Below are 22,821 nucleotides of genomic sequence, written 5' to 3'. Positions count from 1 at the left end.
GCTTTTTGTTTCTAAGGAGAAAAGACAGGTACACTTTTTATGAGGAGAGAGACCACTGTGCTCCTGAGTGGAAATGTCACTGGAATAGGAGGCAGCCTGGGTTTTTTCTGGTCTTGGCCTCAGTACAGTCTTGCATAAGTCCAAAGCACCATATTTATTACTAAACAAAATAAAAACCTTATCTATTTTTCAGGACTCATTTGCTAATTAAATGAAAAAGATACTTTACAAATTGTACAACTACATATGAAATGCATTGTGTATTCTATTAATATATTTTTGGAGTCAAAGTTTCTTAATTGATAAATGTTTTCCCACCAATTTAAAGCTTTTTTTGTCTTTACCCATCTGGTAAATTTTAGTACTAAATGTATAAACTGATTGATTAATCAGGATGGGTTGGGTTCTTAGAGAGTGGTAGTGTGGTAGAAAGTATGTTGAATTTGGAACTAGAAAACCAGGGTTCTAGAATTATCACCTTCACTTTATAGCTGTGTGACTTGGGCAAGACACTAAACTTCTCCAAATGTTCCTAATTTTCAGAATTCAGGCTAATACCTAGTAGCTCTCATGGTTTTTGTTAGGAATAATTGAATTAAATAGATGAAATTCATTTGGAAACTATAAAGCAAGGTTTTATAAACTTTTTTCCTGTAAAGGACCAGATAGTACATATTTTAGACTTTGTGAGCCATGGAGTCTCTCTTGTAACAACTTGGTGGCTGTTTTGGCAGCCATAAGCAATATGTAAATTAATGAGTGTGGCTATAATACAATAAAAGTATTTTTGAAGACAAATATTAATTTTGAATAATTTTCATGTGTCATAAAATACTATTTTTAAAAAATTTTCCCAGTCATTTAAAAGTGTAAACATTTTTCTCAGCTCACATGCTGCACAAAAACAGGCAGTAAGGTGAAGGAGGATTTGGCTTGGGTGCTGTTTGCAGTTTGGCCACCACTGTTATGAAGGATTAGACAGAATAAGGTGTTAGTTAAGGATTTGAGGGTAGGTGATTGATAAATAAAAACTGTTCAATTTTGATGACAAAAGGAGAGATGATTTCAACCCCTTTTCTAATTTGTATTCAGACTTTTTTTTTGCATAAAATGGACATCTTTAATTGAGGAAATGACCTTGCCAAATCAAAACTGGAGGATGGAGATAAAGAAGAAGATAGTTTTAGTGTTATAAATTCCCAAGGACTGTGATATGGTTGTGCAGTATATGTATCTATTAAATTCAGGATTATGGATAATGTGTATATCTGGCTCCAAGTTATACATGGCCCTATATTATGAATAATTAACAGTGGACTGGGGAGTCAAATGCCTGGGTTGAATTCTGGCCCTGGTTTTTACTGGCTGTGGGATCTTAGGCTAGTTGACTTAATTTTTTGAGCCTAGCTTCCTTATTTGTAAAATGAGAATAAAAATATTATTTACCTCGAGATTCTTGTGATGATTATGTGAGAAAATGCTTACAGTGCTTGACAGGAAGTATTTAATATGTGTTAACTGATAATATTCATTTGAATATATGTTGTACATAATTATTAGTTTGGTCCTTCTTTCAGTCATTTAAAAAAATTGTATCCTTAACTGGTTCTTTTGTAAAGGTTGTTGATGAACAATTCTGCTTTAAACGATTAAAATAATGTAGAAGTAGATTAAAGTCGTAAGATCCCCCTTTACCCAATTTCCTGCCCTCAATGCGTAGCTCTTATGTACATATGTCAGTATGTATATGCTCAGTTCATTCTTTTTAATGATAAATAGTATTTCATACTACATGATTCTTTAAACACTAGGGTCAGTTTAGAGCATATCCTTCCAGTCTTTGTGTGTACATACACACACACACACAAGTATACATAGGAGTATAAAGTTTTCTGTGTGTTTTTTTTTTTACATAAATGATATACAGGCAAACCTCAGTTCTCAAATGTCTCCCATCTCGAACAGTTCGATTTTCCACCAAGTCATTAACCATAAAAAAGGTTTCTGTTTCAAACAAAACTTTGGTCTCCACCAGACAATCCTGTCCTTGCTGGTACAGTCAAACCTGCTTCTTGAACTTAATTCGTTCAATTTGCAATTGAAAAGGTAGAAAAAGAGGGAAGGGAGGATATTCCTACTTCACTAATCAAGGAAATGCAAAGTTTTCAAAGAGGTAGCAAAGCTAGCGATCAACTTTTTCAATGACAATGCAGTGTTTCACTTCAGGCAAGTGTTAGAATGCAGGCAAAAACAAACATCATTGAATAGGTTTTTAGTGAGAGAGGGCTAGTGAGCCAGAGGCTAGTTTTAGTGGAGCAAAGAGACAAAAGAGAGAAAGAACCCCAGAACAGTCACCTGACATTTTTATAGAAGAGGACTCCCCTTCCGAACAATAACATCCTTCCATCCCTCCCCTCCAAATTCAGTCGTCAGTAACTTTCAACATTAGAGGTGAGTTCTAGCGTGTACATAAATTTTCATTTTTTACTGTACATTTTTTGTTAAATCTTCATTTACATTTCTTGTCCTTTTTATCTTTAAACTATTTACAGATTAAACAGTAAGTTAGACATGTAGTGTGTATAAGAAAGGTTAAAACGGAATCATTTGAGGGGTCTGGAATGGATTAATTTATATTATTTCTAATGGGAAAAAATGATTTGGTTTTCAAACACATTAACTTTTCTAATAGCCTCCCTGAATGGGTGAAGTTTGAGAACCAAGGTTCCACTGTATAGGTGTAATTTATATGTTGTACTACAACTTGCTTTTCTCATTGATATATATGTATAGATTATTATATATCAGTATATATCCATCTTCCATTTCAAAAACATGAATATTATTACACAGTACAGATATACCACTCTATTTCATGATTTTTAAAGATATTTAAGTTGTTTCATTTTTTGCTATTTCAAACAATGCTTCATTTAAAAAAAACCCCGATATATGATGTATTTGTATACATACAGGAGTATTTCTCAGGTAAGTACAAAGAAGTAGAATTGCTGGGTGACAGGTACATGTTAGATATTCGGAATTGCCCTATGAAAAAGGCTATTCCAGTTTATCTGCCAACAGTGCAGAATTTCTCATACATTTCTCAAAACATGATATTAGATTGCTCATTTGATGGACAAAACGATATATTGAATTACTTGAGTTTGCATCTCCATGCTTACTAAAGAGTTTGAGCCATCCCTCTATCATGCATATATTGCCCATTTGTGTTTCTTCTTACTGATTGTTTTTAGTTCTTTATACATTCTGAATATTAATACTTGGCTATACATGTTGTAAATGCTGGCTCCTGGTCTCTTGCTTATCTTTTTAAACCTTGTTCATGGTCAAATGGCCAAATGTGTTAGCTTTTCTGTTAATGGTTTTTGTATTTTGTCTATTTAAGAAGGCCTTTCTTCACATTAGAAATATATTGTCATTTTCTTTTTATAGTTATCATTTTGTCTTTTACGTGTAGCTCTTTGATCTACCTGGAATATATTTTGGTGACTGGTTTTAAGTAGGGCCGTAACTGTCCCCCTCAATGGGTAGCCAATTATTCTGACACCATTTATTATTCTATCTGCTCCTCACAAATTTGAAATGCTGTCTTTACCATGGTCTACATCCCCATACATGTGTCTGTTTCTGTCCTGAAACCATACTGTTATTTTACTGTAGTTATATGTAATATCTAGTAAGGCAAGTTCTAGTATTGTTCTCTTATATTATTCTTTTTCAAGATTTTCTTGGATTTCCTCATACTCTTAGAATCAGCTTTGTAATGTTGAACAAAAAATATGTGAGATTTTGATTGGGTTTTCATTGACTTAGGAATAATTGGGATCCAGGAGGGGTATGAAGATGCTGATATTGGATCTTTCTACCAAGGAAAAGTGTATTTCCTGTACTTCAGTAAAATTTTATAGTTTTTGTTATTTATGTGTTGCATATTTCTTAGTGAGTTTATTCCTAGGTGACTATTTTATGGATTTGTTGCTCCTATGAACAGGGTAGAATTTTTAAAAGATTTTTTAAAATTTATTTTTAGGGAGAGGGGAACGGAAGGAAGAAGAGAGGGAGAGAAACATTAATGTATGGTTGCCTCTCATGTGGCCCTCACAGGGCTGAACAGGATAGAATTTTAAAAATGTTTTTTAAAAAAATCACACTGGCCCTGGCTGGCGTAACTCAGTGGATTGAGCACGGGCTGGGAACCAAAGTGTCCCAGGTTCGATTCCCAGCCAGGGTACATTCCTGGGTTGCAGGCCAGAACCCCCAGCAACCGCACAGTGATGTTTCTCTCTCTCTCTCCCTCTCTCTCTCTCCCTCTCCCTTCCCTCTCTAAAAATAAATAAATAAAATCTTTAAAAAAAAAAGAATATTTGTAAAAAAAAAAAAATCACACTGATCCACCCTCCCTCCAGTGTACCCAGTCCTTCCTGCCCCACTCCTGGGGTTGCACCCTCTCCCCATCTTAGCCCTCACCTTAAGATAGTTGTTTCTTTTTTTTTTTCAATTACATTTTATAATTGATTATTGCTGATGTTTAGCAAAGTTGTTGATTTCTGTTTGTTGATTTTGTCTGGCATTTCTGCTGAGCTCTCATTTAGTTTCTATTATAGTTTTTTAGTTGATTTGCTTGGATTTCCTAGGTAGATAATCATATAGTCTGCAATTTCTGCAAGTTTTGAGTTTTGTCTCCAACTTTACAATATTTGTAGGCCTTGTTTTATTTAAGCGGTAGCAGTGATAATAGGGATTCCTGGCTTATTCCTGACTTTTAATTATTGCTGTGTGAAAGATGCTTAACCTCACTCATAAGATAAGTGCTAATTGAAACCATACAGAGATTCCTTTTTAAAACCTATCAAAATGTTGAAAATGAAGAAGTTGATAACACCTTTTCTGTTGTCAAGGCTGTGGTATAAAAGACACTCACATTTCAGGTGGGATTTTAAATTGGTACAATGATCGTGGGAGGCAGTTTGGCAGCATTATATAAAGATACACTTGTATTATGTGTACTGTTCTGGATATATTAGTATGCTTCAATATGAGTTAAATATAGAAATTTTCTTTGATTCAGCTATCCCATTTCAGGAAATTTACATATATGTATACACACATATGCTAAATGAAATATGCAGTGTTATCTGTCATAACAAATAATTGAATACTATATAGTAGTAAAAATAAGAATGAAGAACCTCTATGTACTGACAGGGAAAAAAGTATTGTGACTATAAAAATATTACTATATACTATGATACTTTTTCTGTGGAAAGGGAGAGAACATATATTTATATTTTCTGTTTTGCCTAAAACTCCGGAGAGTTACATAAGAATTTAATGAATGGTTACTTGTTGGGTGAGTGATGGGACCTAAATGGATAGGAAACGGGGTTGGGAATGAACATGTCCATTATATACTTCTTTCTTTGAATCGTATATATTTTTAAAAGATTTTATTTATGTATTTTTAGAGAGGGGGCAGGAAGAAAGAGAGGGAGAGAAACATCAATGTGTGGTTGCCTCTTGTCCACCCCTTACTGGGGACCTGGTCCACAACCCAGGTTTGTGCCTGGACTGGGCATCAAACCGGCGACCCTTTGGTTCACAGGCCAGCACTCAATCCACTGAGCCACACCAGCTAGGGCTATATTTTTAAAAATTAAGTTAAAAATGGTTTCTTCAATTATTTCAGCTTCTCCAGGGACATTTTCCCCCTTCTGTGTTAACAGGTTTTATTCAAATGGCTACCCCCTGATTATTTTCTTACATAAAATGAGCTAGTAGAAGGGCTGACTGGGAAGTTCTGTGTGCCTAGGTAGGCTTTATTTTGGGAGTTAGTGGGTGGGCATCTGGCTATTATATTTGGAGGACCCAAATTCCAGAGAGCAGAGGGCTTTTGCCCTTGGGTGCCTCTGTTCTTCCTGGCTTGTTGATTTTGGTATTCTGCATGCAGGGATTTCTTTATTTCAGGAGGGGAGAGTTCATCAACTGTATCATAATTCAGATCTTCAGTTAATCCTTGTTTTCAGCCCTTTCGTCACTCACCTTGGCCTTTTTTGGCATCAATTTTCTTTGCATGTGGAGCCCCTCTGAGGTTTTGCCTTGTAAATCCGCTTCCTCTTTGGTTGGAACCCTTTCTATTACATACTTTAAGTTATAGCATCCTATGATTTGTATTATCAGCCAGTTCTTTTCTATCTGCTTTTTGTCAGAATCTGTTGAAATCTTGTATTTTTCCATTCATGTCCCCTGACTCATGATTTATACTTTTGTACTCTTTTGCCATCACTTTTTTAGGGTCTTGGAAAGTACAGGTGATAAAAGTGTTCAATTCACCTTATGTAACCAGAAGTCAACAGTAGTATAATTTAAGATTGGATAAATTTAGCCCTGGCTGGCGTAGCTCAGTGGATTGAGCGCGGGCTGGGAACCAAAGTGTCCCAGGTTCGATTCCCAGCCAGGGTACATTCCTGGGTTGCAGGCCATAACCCCCAGCAACCGCACATTGATGTTTCTCTCTCTCTCCCTCTCTTCCTCTCTCCCTCTACCCCTCTACCTCTACCTCTCCCCCTCTCCCTCCCTTCCCTCCCTAAAAATAAATAAATAAAATCTTTAAAAAAAAAAAAAGATTGGATAAATTTGTAGGCTCCTTAAAGACAAGGACTGAATTTTGTTCTTTTATCCCCAGACCCTCACACAGTGCTTGGCACTTGGTAAATTTTTATTAGTGTGAATATGTGTATATGAAAATCTGTGTAATTTTGACTAAGATATGTATTCTTTCAATTGCTGGTTCCAAAAATTGAAGAAATTCTTTATTTTTTTATTTTTGTAATAAAAAATTTTTAAAGGTTTTATATATTCATTTTTAGAGAGAAGGGAAGGAAGGAGGGAGACAGAGGGAGAGAAACATAGATTGGTTGCCTCTCACATGCTCCCCAGTCAGGGACCTGGCTTAGCCCAGCCATGTCCTCTGACTAGGAAGCAAACCTTTCCATTTGCAGGACAACCCCCAAACCCACTGAGCTACATCAGTCAGGGCTGAAGAAATTCTTGAGCCACTGATTAGACAAAGTACTGATTGTATGCTGGATTTCCCATGGAGATAACCATGATAACTGACAGGGGGGAATTATTTTAAACTTTTAACACAACTCAAAGCTTATATATCAAACATGTTCAAGGAGTGGATGTTGGGTAAAAACTAATGAGGTCTTTCCTATAATTTCAGTGTCTGTAGAAGTGCTTTTGTAGTTATCTTTGTATGTATCCATAGGGCTTAGAGCAGTGTGTTACCATTTTATGAAGGAAAATGGCCACACATAGGTTATGATATATAGGTGTTGAACTCAAAAGAGACTTCATGTTTGAGGCCTGATTTTTGTAGACTCACTGACCTATGTTTCTGCATTGCTCAATGTAGAAGAGATATTATTGTGGTTACTGAAGTGTACCTCTTTAGCAATGCCAACACTGTTTATTATTGGAAAGCTTTAAAACAATGTATTACATACTTTTTGACCTTAATAAGTAGAATCTCCTGAAAAATCATTATTTAGTATTGTTGAATAGTGCTTTAATATAGTGCTGCCTCTAGGCTTTTTAAGAAATAAGAAATAAAAACTTCCATTTATTGACTAAAATGTGCCAAACACTATGCTAAGTAGTTTATATGTATATTTTAATATCAGTCCTGGGATATTTCACAAATGCAATCAAAGAATCAATGAGGTTAAGTGATGTGCCTCAAATCTACTCTGAGGAGTGAGAGGGAGAACCAAGATTTGATTCCAGCTTTCTCCCACTCCAGAACCTGTATTCTGAAACTCTGTTTTCTGTTCAAGAAGCTAGTAGATCCACGATGAAAAGGCCCCAGTTATACTATGCTTAGTAAAGTTCTTGCCTAGGTTAAAACTTTTCTCTTTTTCATTTTTTACCCTTAGGCTTCCAGCTATTACATTTTATTGTTGACATGTCTTTTCAGAAACTGATTCTCAACCCAGGAGGTCAGACTGAAGATAAGAAGACTGGACAGAAAGGGGATAGAGAATATAGTTTTAAAAAGTTGTGTTTTATATTTTGTTGGTTTGATTTTGTTTTTTTAAAGATTTTATTTATTTATTTTTAGAGAGAGGGGACGGGAAGGAGAAAGAGAGAAAGGGAAAGATGAATGTGTGGTTGTCTCTCAAGCCCCGCAACCCAGGCATGTGCCCTGACTGGGAATGGAACCTGTGACCCTTTGGTTCTAGGCTGGCTCTCAATCCACTGAGCCACACCAGCCAGGGCTGATAGCTTTGATTTTAGTCAAAATATTTTAAGACCTTAAGGAGGGACATCATATCTTACTGAGATATAATTTACATAACCATAAAACTCACTTATAAATGTCAATGATTTTAGTCAACATATAGAGTTGTATAACTTTGATTACAATCTAAATTTAGAACATTGCCATCACCCCAAAAGATCTCTTGTGCTGGCTTGTAGTCAATGTTGTTCCTGTGCCCCAGCCCCAGTCAACAACTAATCTATTTCCTGTCTTTGTAGATTGGCATATTCTAGACATTTCATATAAATGGAACCATACAGTATGTGATCTTTTCCTCGGGCTTCTTTCACTTAGCATAATATTTTCAAGTTTCATCCCTGTGGTAGGTATTGATAGCTCATTTCTTTATATTGTGAATAATGTTCAATTGCATGGATATAGCACACTTTATTTAGCCATCAATTGATAGATATTTCCACCTTTTGCCTATTGTGACTAGGCTTGCTAGGAACAATTGTGTACAAGTTTTTGCATGGGCATGTGTTTTCATTTCACTTGGGTAAACGATCTCAAATAGTAACACTGTTCACTTGAGGAACTGCCAGATTGTGTTCCAAAGCAGCTGCAATATTTTAGATTCCCACCAGCAATGTATATAAGGTGTCCATTTTCTACATGCTCACCAACACTTTTTACTGTTTACCTTTTTTCATTTTAGACATCCTTGTGAGTATGAAGTGGTATTTCATTTTTGTTTTGTTTTGCATTTCCCCAGTAAGTAGTGATACGGAACATCTTTTCATGTGTTTATTGGTCAGTTGTATATCTTTTTTTAAAAGATTTTTTATTTATTTATTTTTAGAGAGGGAAGGGAGGGAGAAAGAGAGAGAGAGAGAGAAACATCAATGTGCGGTTGCTGGGGGCCGTGGCCTGCAACCCAGGCATGTACCCTGACTGGGAATCGAACCTGCGACACTTTGGTTCGCAGCCTGCGCTCAGTCCACTGAGCTACACCAGGCAGGGCATATATCTTTAGAGAAGTGCCTACTCACATCTTTAGCCCATTGGATTATTTATCTTTTCATTATTGATTCATAAGAATTTTAAAAAATTATCTATTTCTTTATTTTAGAGGGGGGAAGAGAGGGAGAGAAACATCAATGTGTGGTTGCCTCTCACATGTCCCACACTGGAGACCTGGCACACAACCCAGGCATGCACTCCAGACTGGGAATTGAACTGGCGCAGGCTGGCACTCAATCCACTGGGCCACACCAGCCAGGGCTAATTCATAAGAATTTGTATATGTTCTGAACACCAGTCTCTTATCAGATATAGGATTTATACATATTTTCTCCAAGCCTTTTCACTTCTCACTTTCTTGGTAACATCCTCTGAAGCACAAAATTTTAAATTTTGATGAGGTCTAGCTTCTCAGTTTTTTGTTTTATCATTTGTATATTTGTTGTTGTATCTGGAAAATCATTGCTTAATCCAAACTCACTAAGATTTACTTGAGTATTTTCTTGTAAGAATTTTATAGTTCTAGCTCTTGCATTTAGATCTGTGATCTACATTGAGTATATTTCTTTTATGGTGCAAAGTAGGAGTCCAACTTCACTATTTTATGTCTGGATATCCAGTTGTCCCAGCACTTTGGTAAAAGATTCTTTTTGCCATTGAGTGGTCTTGGCATCTTTGTTGAAAATAAATTTATCAAAAATTTTAAGGTTTACTTTTAGAATCTCAATTTTATTGCATTGATCTACATATTTTTCTTCTGTTTATTTCTAATTTAATTCCTTTGTGGTAATAGAATAAAGTTCATATGATTTCAATCATTTTAAATTTATTGAGATTTATTACATAGTATATGATGTGTGCTGGAGATTTTTCTATATGTAATTGAAAAGAATGTATGTTTTGCTCTTGCTGGGTGGAGTGTTCTACTATAGGTGGCAGTTAGATCAAGCTGGTTGATAATATTAGCCAAGTTTTTCAGATTTCTTTCTGGTTTTCTCTAGTTCTCTCCATTACTGAGAGTGGGGTACTATAATCTTCTGTTATTACTGAATTGTCTATTCAGTCTTGTCAGCTTTAATTTAATGTATTTTGGGGCTCTGTTGTTAGATCTATATACTTGTTATATTGTCCTGATGAATTAATCTTTTCATATTTATAAAATGAATACTTTTAAAAGGTCTCGAGTAACAATTTTTTTCTTAGGGTTGGTTTTTTGTTCTTCCCCAAAATAATTTTAATATTTTTTAAAATTGTGCAAGTAATGGTATAAGAAACATGTGCTTTTTTTGAAAAAGCACACTCCTCCACTCTACTTCCTTAACAAATCATTTATATTTTACATCTCCCCCATCTTGTTTGCATGCATACCTAATTTTCTACAGTTGCAATTACATAGTAGATTCAGTTTTGTGTTCTGCCTTTTTCTTTATTTTTTTGTTTATGCTATTATAATTGTACCCACTTTTCCCATTACCACCTATTCCCTGATCCCCCGACTCAGGCCATCACCACACCTCTGTCTTTGTCCATGGGTGTCGTATATATGTTCTTTGGCTAATCCCTTCACCTTCTTCCTTCCAGTCTCCCCCTCCCCTTAAGGTTGTTAGTTTTTGAAGGACTGAGGGAACACTCCTTTCCCTCATCTCTCATTTTCTGCTTCTCATCCTATAGTTTGGGAAACCAGGTGACCAAACATGTTGGTATTATACCAGAGCAGCACTATTTGCCCCTCTTTTTATATTACGGTTCTGAGTAAGATTTTACTTTTTAAAAAAGAGGTTCTTCTGTTCTGGATGGTGTGTGGCTCAGTGGATTGAGCCCCAGCCTGCAAGTGGAAAGGTGGCTGGTTTGATTCCAGTCAGGGCACGTGCCTGGGTTACAGGCTGGGTCCCGAGTTTGGGGGCATGTGAGAGGCAATCTACTTGATGTTATCTCTCGCACAATGATGTTTTTTTTCTTTCCCCCTCTTTCTCCCTTCCTTCCTTTCTCTCTAAAATAAATAAATAAAATGTTTTTAAAAATTAAAAAATAAGAAAGAGGTTCTGCAGTTACTTAAATTATCTGATTTTACCTATTTTTGCCTTTTTTAGAAGTCCTTTTGTCTTATGGATTTCTCCTCTTGAGGTTTCTGGGTACGTGACTTTTAGTCAAGTGAAGTTAATATTGTTCTTAAGAATATCTCAGCCCTGGCGGCATAGCTCAGTGGATTGAGCGCGGGCTGTGAACCAAAGCATCGCAGGTTCAATTCCCAGTCAGGACACATGCCTGGGTTGCAGGCCATGGCCCCCAGCAACCGCACATTGATGTTTCTCTCTCTCTCTCTTTCTCCCTCCCTTCCTTTTCTGAAAGTAAATAAATAAAATCTTTTTTTTTTAAGATTTTATTTATTTATTTATTTTTAGGGAGGGAAGGGAGAGGGGGGAGAGAGAGAGAGAGAGAAACATCAATGTGCGGTTGCTGGGGGTTATGGCCTGCAACCCAGTCATGTACCCTGGCTGGGAATCGAACCTGGGACACTTTGGTTCCCAGCCCGTGCTCAATCCACTGAGCTACGCCAGCTAGGGCTGAAAGTAAATAAATAAAATCTTAAAAAAAAAGAATATCTCACCTAAAATGTTGGCATTTGGGGGGAATTTGAGTGAACGGTACATTGGATTCTTTGTATATTATTTTCCAAGTCCAGATTGTGTCAAAGAAAGTTAAAGAAAAAATCTCCACCGAGTGAGGCATTTTTAGTTAGTTTTTCTTACTTGCAGGCAATACTAGTTTTATTCTGTGACTTTCAAAATAGATTGATTTGGCGATGTAATCTCATAAAGTGGTTCACAAGTCCTTAGTTTGTAGTCATGCACCGTTTAACAACGGATATGTTCTGAGAAATGTCTTCTTAGGCAACTTCATCTATGTGAACATCATAGAGTATACTTACACAAATCTAAATGGCATAGCCTACTAGACACCAAGCCTATATGATGGATGTGGTCTGTCTTTGGTCAAAATGTCATTATGTGGTACATGACTATAATTCTTAGTCTTGGTATTAACACAGGTATGTCCTAGTAGTGCAACTAGATATGCACTAGATGGGCAAATTTCTGGGAGTTACAAATTTTTTTCCTCTCCCCTTGCAACCATATTCATTCGTACAGTAAATCTTGAATTTAGAATTTCCTTTAATGTATCTTGGATCTATTCTTGCCAAAATTTTCATTCATACCTCAGTATCTTCTGGATTATTGCAGTACATCTCTAACTACTCTTCTTATTTTATATTGTATGGCATAGAATTCCTTGGTGACTATCTGTCCTTTTGTCCTCATCTGCCTGCTTCTAATATGCAAGTAAACTGTTCACGGTACCATTCATATATCTACTTCATGCCATTTCATGACTTTGTTATCTTCCCTCTGCTTGAATCAGCTAATTTCTTTATTTGAGAATCAATTCCAGCATTTTGTTCCAGTAGACCTTCATTCTTTTCTTTTAAGATTTTATTTATTTTTAAAGAGAAGGGAGCGGAGGGAGAGAGGGAAGCATCAATATGTGGTTGCCTCTCATGCCCCCTACTGGAGACCTGGCCCGCAACCCAAGCATGTGCCCTGACTGGGAACTGAACCGGCAACCTTTTGGTTTGCAGGCCCTCAGTCAATTCACTGAACTACATCAGCTAGGGCAACCTTCATTCTTTTGCATGTAGATATCCATCCAGTTTCCCAGCACCATGTGTTGAAAAGGATGTTATATCCCCACTCAAATGTCCTGGCACCCTTATTGAAAATCAACTGACAGTAAATATGTTGTTTTATTTCTGGATTCTGTGCTTGTATTTCATTTATTTTTATGCCACTACCACACCATCTTAATACTATAGCTTTGTAGTAAGTTTTATTTTTCTTTATTTAATTAAAAAAATTTAAGTGTGTGTTTTATTGACTATGCTATTACAGTTGTCCCATTTTTTTTCTCCCCTTTACCCCTCCTTCTACCAGCATTACCCCACTTAGTTCATGTCCATGGGTCATATATATAAATTCTTCAACTTCTCCATTTCCTATACTAGTCTTAACCTCCCATTATTTTGTAACTACCATTTATGCTTCTTATTTCCTATACCTTTTCCCCCCATTCTCCCGCCTCCCCCTCCTCGCTGATAACCCTCCATATGATCTCCATTTCAGTGGTTCCGGTCCTGTTCTAGTTGTTTGCTTAGTTTGTTTTTGTTTTTTCCTGTTGAGTTGTTGATAGCTGTGAGTTTGTTGTCATTTTAGTGTTCATAGCTTTGATTTCTTTTCCTAGATAAATCCCTCTAATATTTCATATAATAAGGGCTTGGTGATGATGAACTCCTTTAACTGACCTTATCTGGGAAACACTTTATGTGCCCTTCCATTCTAAATGATAGCTTTGCTGGATAGAATAATCTTGGATGTAGATCCTTGCCTCTCCTGACTTCAAATACTTCTTTCCAGCCCCTTCTTGCCTACAAGGTTTCTTTTAAGATTTGTAGGTAACTCACCGTTTCTCTTGCTGCTTTTAAGACTTTCTCCTTAATTTTAATCTTTGGTAATGTAATTATGATGTGCCTTGGTGTGTTCTTCCTTGGGTCCAACATCTTTGGGATTCTCTGAGCTTCTTGGACTTCCTGAAAATCTATTTCCTTTGCCAGATTGGGGAAATTCTTCACTATTTTTTTTTCAAATATGTTTTCCATTTCTTGGTCTTTGTCTTCTCCTTCTAGAACCCCTATGATTCATATGTTGGAATATTTAAAGTTGTACCAGTGGTTCCTAAGCTTCTCCTAATATTTTTGACTTCCTATTTCTTCATCTGCTTTAGTTGAATGTTTATTTCTTCCTTCTGTTCCAAATCATTGATTTGAGTCTCAGTTTCCTTCCCTTCACTGTTGGCTCCCTGTATATTTTTCTTTATTTCACTTTGCATAGCCTTCACTCTAGCCTTTTTCCTCTATTTTGTGACCATACTCAACCAATTCTGTGAGCATCCTGGTTACCCATGTTTGGACTGTGCATTTGATAGGTTGGCTATCTCTTCATGGCTCAGATGTATTTTTTCTGGAGCTTTGATCTGTTCTTTCATTTGGGGCATTTTTTTTGTCTTGGTGCACTTGTTACTTAGTGAAGGGTGGAGCCTTAGGTTTTCACTCGGGTGGGGCAACCAAAGTCGAGTGTTGTGGCACTGTATGTGGGGGATGGGTCTGAGAGGTAACAATGCCACTTACTCGGCTCTTGCCCCACTTTCAGTGACTTCTCCTATTACCCACAAGCAAATTGGGCCCTTCTGGTGCTGATTCCTGAGTGGGTGTGTTTGTGTACGTTCTAGGACCCTGTGGGTCTCTCCAAGGAACTTTCCAGTGAGGCTGGGTATTTCTCCTGCTCCTGGAACCTCCACAGGTGTTTATAGCCAGAGATTTTGAGGCTTTATTTCTCAGTGCTGGAACCCTGGGTTGCATGATCTGTCTCACTCCTCAGTTGTCCCTCCCAGCTTACCCACACTCGAATGTGGGACCACTTGGTCCACCACCTGCCACCTTGCATGTCCTGTTTGCCACCTTCCTGTGTGTCCTGTCTGCCCCAGTTGCCTTTCTCCGCCTCTCCTACTGGTCTGGGTGAATGCTTCGTTAATTCGTTGGTTGTCAGACTTCTATACAGTTTGATTTCCTGGCAGTGCTAGTTGTTTTTTGGTTTTAAATTTGTTGTTGTCCTTCTTTTGGTTGTGCAAGGAGGCAAAGCGTATCTACCCATGCCTCCATCTTGGTTGGAAGTTTGTTTTGTGGTAGGTTTTAAAATCAGGAAGTGTGATTCCTACCACTTTGTTCTTTTTCAAGATTGTTTTGGCTTTGGCTATTCTGGGTCCCTTGAAGTTTTATGAATTTTCAGATCAGTTTGTTTACTTCTGCAAAGAAACCAGCAGGGATGTTGATAGTAGTTGTACTGAATATGTGGAACAATTTGTCGTATTTCTCCCCATTCTGTTTATTTTAGTTAAGGGTTGTTATTCTTAAATTTTCAAATTTGATATTTCTGTGTATTTTTGATATGAGAAATTATGCCTTCTAAGGTATATAACATAATAACAGCTATACAGACTTAACTTTGTGATGTGCATGTTTGTGGTAAGAGAAGAATTTTCTTATTGGTGGTTTGACCATTCATTTGAGAAACTTTTTCCTTAGGCAATCATATACTTTACAAAGTGATCCCCTCAGTATTTTGCTGTACACTTGAATCTAACATCAAATAATACTGAATGTCAACTGTAATTAAAAAATAAAAATTAAAAAAATTAAAAATAAAAACTTTTTTCCTTATGTCTTCCTACATATTTCCACATGGTTTTTGTGGAAAGCTTTAGAGAATAAATAAAAGCAGAAAGTCTATAATTACACTACACCATTCAGAATTAATATCGTGTGTGTCTGTCTGTCTGTATGTATGTATAGAAGCTTTGTATATATTTTGTTTAGCTCTATAATGTGTAGGGAATGTTTCTTTATCTCACTAAAAACTAGTGTTTTTCTTTCTTTTTTTTAAAGATTTTATTTTTATTTTTTAGAGAGGGAAGGGAGGGAGGGGGAGAGAGAGAGAGAGAGAGAGAAACATCAGTGTGTGGTTGCTGGGGGTTATGGCCTGCAACCCAATAATGTACCCTGGCTGGGAATCGAACCTGGGACACTTTGGTTTCCAGCCCGTGCTCAGTCAACTGAGCTACGCCAGCCAGGGCTTTGTTTTTCTTAAATACTGTATCCTGTCTCATTATGAGATATTTAATGAAATCCCTATTAAACTTGTGTTTAGTTACAGTTTTTCCAAATTATAAGTCTGTAATGAATGTCTTTGTAATTAAGTCTTTGCACAAATTGACTGTTTTCTAAGACAGGTTCCTATAAGTAGAATTGCTGGTTCAAGAGGATGTGTATTTTAATGTTTTCTTAAAAGATTTAGTGTAGTGTGTTAATTTTTTAGTGAAATATGTTTATACTCTAGGTATATGTTTCATATATGAGTATATGACCATATGAGTATATGAAACATATACTCATATATGTTTATATGTTTCTAGAAAGAAATTAGTTTCTTTCTGCCAAAATCTGAAGGCAAGCTTGCAATCAAATAATTTGTTTTATTTAAAACTAGTGGATCTTCATAGCAGCATTATTGATAATAACCAAAAGGTGGAAAAACCTGGTTCATTGACCAGATGAATGGATAAACAAAATGTGGTATATTCATAGAATGTAATATTGTTCAGCCTTAAAAAGGAATGAAATTCTAATACATGCTGCAGCATCAGAGAACCTTGCAAATATTATGTTGAATGAAATAAGCCCAGACCCAAAGGGGAAAATATTGTATGATTCCACTTTTGTGAAGTACCTAGAATAAACATTCATAGAGACAGAAAGTATGATAGAGATTAGTTAGGGACTGGGAAATGAAGAGTTAGTTTTTTAAAGATTTTATTTATTTATTTTTAGACAGAGGGGGAAGGAGGGAGAGAGGGAGAAAAACATCAACTTGTGGTTTGTCTCTCATGAGCCCCCTACTTAGGCACCTGGCCCACAACCAAGTCATGTGCCCAGACTGGGAATGGAAATAACAGCCTTTTGGTTTGCAGGCTGGAGCTCAATCCAGTGAGCCACATCAGGCAGGGCCGAGCTATTGTTTAATGGTTACAAAATCTCAATTTGGAGTGATGAAGCATTCTGGAAATAAATCATGGTGATGATTGCACAACATTGTAGATGTACTTAAAATCACTGAATTGTATGCTGATAATGGGTAAAATAGTAAATTTGATATAAGTATATTTTATTACAATAAAAAAACCTTATCAGGTTAATTCCAGAATTTTAGACAAAAACCACCACTGAGAAATTATGGGCTTGTTTACTTACTGTGTCTGTTACCTTGTAGCTAAGTGAAGTCAGGGCTTAGATACTTGTTTTAAATATGATGGATTGCACTGATAGATAGGACTGAGAACTAGGTTTCTAAGCAACATTCATTCAATATGAAGACTTACTGAGCTATGTGCCAAGTAGCCTGCTGCTAGGCACTGAGGACTAAAGTGGTAAACAAGATAAGACACAGTCCCTGGAGTCTGCTGGTTGCTAAGATTGGGCAGAAAAAAAAAGAACAAACTTCTTATTAAGAAAAAATGGATTAAATAATCAGGTGACTTATTTTCTCCTTAATGATTTCCTTTGTGGGGTGATTTTAAAATATCCTTTTTCCCCCCCTTCAGGTTACTATGGAAACATGACCACATAAAAGGAAGTCCATTCTCATAATTCTGATGCATGAGATGTAACTGGACTAAAGAGTAGAACAGGAAAAAAATTAGTGCCAACCTCAATTACAATGGCTACTGATTCAGGGGAGCCAGCTAGCACAGAAGATTCTGAGAAACCTGATGGAGTTTCATTTGAAAACAGAGTTCATCAGATGGCAACAATTTTGACAGTGGAAGCTAGACGAAAGGAAAAAGACGGTATCATCTCTGCTTCTGGAGAAACTATAGAAAGGAAGAGATTTTTCCGAAAGAGTGTTGACGACAAAGTCATTGAATCTTCCTCCAAAGATCAGAGAACAAAGACCGTAACAAACATTCCAAGAGTAGAAAAGCTTCCCACAAATGTGCTAAGAGGTGAACAAGAAGTTAAGTTCACACAATATTCAAAGGCAGCTTCTGATTCCTCCAAAGATTGTTTCAAGGAGAGAAATGAAAAGGAAATGGAAGAAGAAGCAGAAATGAAGGCCGTAGCTACTTCTCCTAGTGGCAGGTTCCTGAAATTTGACATCGAGTTGGGAAGAGGAGCATTTAAAACAGTATATAAAGGATTGGACACTGAAACATGGGTTGAGGTTGCTTGGTGTGAGTTGCAGGTAGGTATATAATCTTCTTTGTTTTAATAAATTCCAGTTCGAGTTGATTTGGTTTTCTGAATGATCCAGGATTAAAATGTATCACAGATTAAAATAAAGTTAAGGGCTTGTCCCCTCACCTCTCTGAAATTAATGCTCTTGCTAGATCTTAGGAGCTCATACCAACTTTTTTTTTTCCTCTTGCTTTTCCCTCTGTTTTGAGGTAGGGGGACAGTATTGTGGCTTTGTTTGGCAAGACCTCTTAATTTATTAATGTTAGGAAATTCCTGAAACTCTTAAAGTCTCATTTTGAAAACTTTTACTAAATTTATGCCTTATGAGTTGAGTGTTTATATGTCCTTGAGGCTATCATGATATGTTAGAAATACAGGGCCCGGCACAAGTAATGCCTCTTTTTTATTACATAAAAATCTTTTATTACACAATCATAAGCATGTAATTCTGTAACATAATATCACACTCAAGCACACCATATGACATTTTAGGTGAAATGTTCAAATTGCTGTCCATCTCATCTGAAATCCTACCAAACACAGTCAATGGCTTTACTTCTGCCAGACCCTGTATATTGTGTAATATGTTCCTTTTATTTTTTCTTGCAGCAAATTTTGGGGGGTTCATGTAATGTTATTTAGAAAAGGAAATGCTTTTCTTAATTCTTTGAGGACCTGTATTAATAATAGACTCCCACATGCCTTTGAGTTTACGTCAAAGAGGATCTCCAGAAGAAATAATCAGCAGAATATACTGGGGTTAGTCAAATGAAATGTGCTTAGAAAGGAAAAATGAAATCAACAAGACCATAGTTGAGTCACTTAGACATTTAGTTCCATAATAAATATTTATGTGGACTTCTAACTGATGAATGACAAAATGGGGGTCAAGTATTACAGAAGGAGTTATAACAAGAATAGTTTCAGAAAGGTGTAGGTCAAATATAAGGAAAACTTTTGTGACCTCAAATCAGCTTATGAGAAGTGGTCAGTATTCACACGAGATGCTTAAAATTAACATTCAATAAAGCCAGTCATTCAATACAGGTTGTTGTTCAAATTCCAGTGGTCTCTGCTTGTGGGTGTGTAACATCTCACACACTCTGAATATGCTGTAGGTTGCTATTTAGATAGGTTGAAATTTAGTGCAAGTCCCTGCATTTCTAGGAAGCTGTTTTAACACCTGGTTTCCAAACTTTACTTTGTGAAAGTCATTGTTTGCTTCATAAGCAAATTCCAGAGCATATTGTCAGAGATTCAGATTCATTAAGTCTGGATGAGATGCAAAATGACAATTTAACAGGCTTTCAAAGTGCTTTGTATGTAGGAAGTCCCTTGATGAATCTGTGGAATGCAAATTACTTATCACTAGATCCATTCTAGTAGTTCTTGAAAGGTGTGTGCAGGTATGGGATTTGCTTGATTTTCTTCTCAACCCCTTTTTACCCTTTAAGAATCTTAAAAGGTCTGTGTCACAGTAGAAATAATTAGATAATGCAAGAAAACAAACATCAAAACCACTTGAAATTCTACTACTTTGAGGATGCTTTAAACAACTTAGTGTATATCTTTCTGGACTCTTCTGCATATGTGTGTGGGTGTATGACTTTTTGTATCTTTTCTCCCCCACAAAATAGAATCAAACTATAGGGTTTTACAAAACCTTTAAAAAAAAACTTAACCACTAACATCTTTTCATTGCCAGTAATTATCCATTTATATCATTATTTTAAGAGATGCCCTTACAATTTATTTAATCAGTTTTCTATTATTGGACATCTAGATTTTTCTCCAGTGTTTTACTATTATAACCATGGTTGTGAACATCCTTGTATATATATTGAAAATTACGTAAACTTTAATTTCACCTTTGCATCGTGACTGTAGTAACACGTAATTTCCATTCACTTGGTAGTAAGCTCCATAGTCAAGATAGGTCAAGTATCTTACAAATTGTGCACTGTAGCTATGCTAAATTATGCTCAGGTAAAACTTGAAGAAAATATTCTAGTGATAGGATCTGTGTCCTATCATTCACCTTTGGAAAAATTGAAATATCCCATAAGGTTTCACTATGCCAAGTGTAGTCCCTGGACCAGCAGCATGGACCATCACTTGGGAGATTGTTTGAATTGCATGTTCCTAGGCCACATTCTAGACCTACTGAATCAAAATCTGCCTGTTAACATCTGCAGGTGATGTATATGTACAGCAGAGTTGAAAAGCCCTGAAATAAGGGAACAGTCCCAAGAACTAGCTGAACCAGAGGAGGAAGTCCCTGAATACACTAACGTGACCTTTATGTTACATATCATATATACTGATTCCTTCTATTCACTCCAGGCTTTCCAAATCATAATTTCCAGCAAGTGGGACCTAGGAACTTATTTTTTATTAAGGATTTTATTTATTTTGTTTTTTAAAAGATTTTATTTGTTTATTTTCAGAGAGGGAAGGGAGGGAGAAAGAGAGAGAGAAACATCTATATGTAAGGCAAACATCAATCTGTTGCCTGTCTTGATGAGGGACATAACCCAGGCATATGCCCTGACCCAGGCTCTAACCAGTGACCTTTGCTTTGCAGGACTATGCCTAACCAATCAAGCCACATGGATTAAGGCAACTTGTTTTTATAAAGTTCCCCATCACCTTTTTCACCCAGCTCCCAACCCCTTATCCTTCTGACAGCTGTCAGTCTGTTCTCTGTATCTATGAATTTATTTCTATTTTTTTAGTTAATTTTGTTCATTAGATTCTACATATAAGTGAAGTCATATGGTATTTGTCTTTCTCTCTCTGGCTTCAGGGATTAAGCAAAGAGAAAAAAACCTCATAGACACAGAGAACAGTATGGCGATTACCGAGGGGAAAGGAGTGGGGAGGTACAAGAGAGTGAGGGGAGATAAATGGTGATGGAAGGAGACTTGATTTGTGGTGGTGAACACACAATACAATATACAGATGATGTGTTACAGAATTGTACACCTGAAACCTGTATAATTTTATTAAGTATTGTCACTCCAATAAATTCAATTAAAACAAAAGAAAGCAAAGCAAAAAAAAAAAGTTCCCCAGGTACTTGGATACATGGCCAGATTTGGGACTGTCTCATGTGGAGCAAGTGCTGTCAGTTATATTAAGCACATTTTAATTTATACAGAGAACAACAACTGTAATTTTCTATTATGAAAGGAATGTCAGAATTAGTGTACTTAGTTGACATAATTGTTGGATATGGCTTCATTTTCTGAGCATTTGGAATTAAGGAAAACTAACTTATTTAGAATCCCAGAAGGATAAGGGCATCACTGTTTAATTACTTTCCTGTGAGTATTATGCAGTTTCTAATGAGCAACTTCTCATGTTTTTTTTTTCATAAAGTCTTCTTTATTATATAATTAAACAATTTTACAAAAAATCACCCCAACAGGTAGTTTAAATGTTTAAATTATTCTAGATTCTTTCCCAATCTTTGTTTATGTGCATTTATGCAATATATACAATTGATATGTCAGTGCTTCTCTTTTGTTAGTTTGATATGTATTCATTCTATTTATTAACATTAAAATATGTGAACTGTAATGCATTCACACCACCGCTTGCTTAGGCTTCTCCCCTGAAAGTAGGCTGCTCTGTTCTTTTTAAATATTATTTTACATGTTTTATTTGAAATTCACAGCTCAGTAAAAGGTTTTTATACCTTTTTCTCTTGATGGCACCTCCTCTCCCACATCATTGTGGATATTTGAGCCTTGTGTAAACAGTTCTTAAAAACACCATATCCATTTGTTGAGGGTGTTATGGCAGTGCAGAGAACCAGGATAGAGATTTTACTGCTGATACATGATTTTGAAAATGTTAAAACAAACAAACAAACCGTTTGATGATACAGATTAGATTTAGGATTAGGTCATAAATATCTGCATTTCATATTTTATGGTTTCTGTACTTTTTTATGCATTAGTAGAAATATTTTGACCTATTATTCTTTGTAAAGGACTTGGTAAATTAATTGGTAATTCCTTGCTATATTGGTAATTTATTGTGAGTCAGGGCAGTAAGTCATAATTTCTGTTTAAAAGACTTTATTTAATTCATGGTTTTGAAAGACCTGGTCATATGTTACTGAAAGACCTGTTTATTAACTCTTAGAAGTCAATCACAAGAGTTTTTAATAGTTTTCTCCTCCACAAACAACTTCAGAATCAGCAGCACTCTGCTTTTACACATGGAAACATAACCAGGTTTTGCTTGGAAAAATATTTTCACTAGTACATTTGTCATTTGTTTTCTTGATGGAACTGACTTTCATATAATGGGTGTATTTTTAAATGAAGGAACATCATAGGTATCTGCAAATGTTTGTTTCTAAAATGTAACTTAGTGCACCTGCAATAAATTTCACTGTAGGGGCCCATGTGACTATGCTTTCCAGGGTAATTAAACAGGCCTTCTTTAAAAAGTTTAGCTATAGTCTCTGAAATCAACGAAAACATCACTGAAAGAAAGATAAGAAAAAGACATAGTTGCCTGATGAAAGGGGAGAAAATGGGACATATATTAGTGTCAACAATAGAAATAAGGGAAAACGACAAAATTGACTTAGGTTGAT

At 36.1% G+C, this 22,821-nt stretch overlaps 1 protein-coding gene across 2 annotated transcripts in view; it reads left to right on the top strand.

Moving 5' to 3' along the window:
• Positions 1-22,821, top strand: part of LOC114505343 (constitutive coactivator of PPAR-gamma-like protein 2) — a 264,300-nt gene that overhangs the window by 9,425 nt on the left and 232,054 nt on the right. For both annotated transcript variants that reach the window (XM_036016503.1, XM_036016501.1), the window contains exon 2: positions 17,576-18,216. In XM_036016503.1, the coding sequence (XP_035872396.1) occupies positions 17,692-18,216 (525 nt within the window). In that variant the 5' untranslated portion in view covers positions 17,576-17,691. The remainder of the gene's footprint in view (positions 1-17,575; positions 18,217-22,821) is intronic.

This window comes from Phyllostomus discolor, chromosome X, assembly GCF_004126475.2.
Source record: "Phyllostomus discolor isolate MPI-MPIP mPhyDis1 chromosome X, mPhyDis1.pri.v3, whole genome shotgun sequence".
Taxonomy (NCBI): domain Eukaryota; kingdom Metazoa; phylum Chordata; class Mammalia; order Chiroptera; family Phyllostomidae; genus Phyllostomus; species Phyllostomus discolor.
This window is presented reverse-complemented; position numbering and strand designations above follow the sequence as displayed.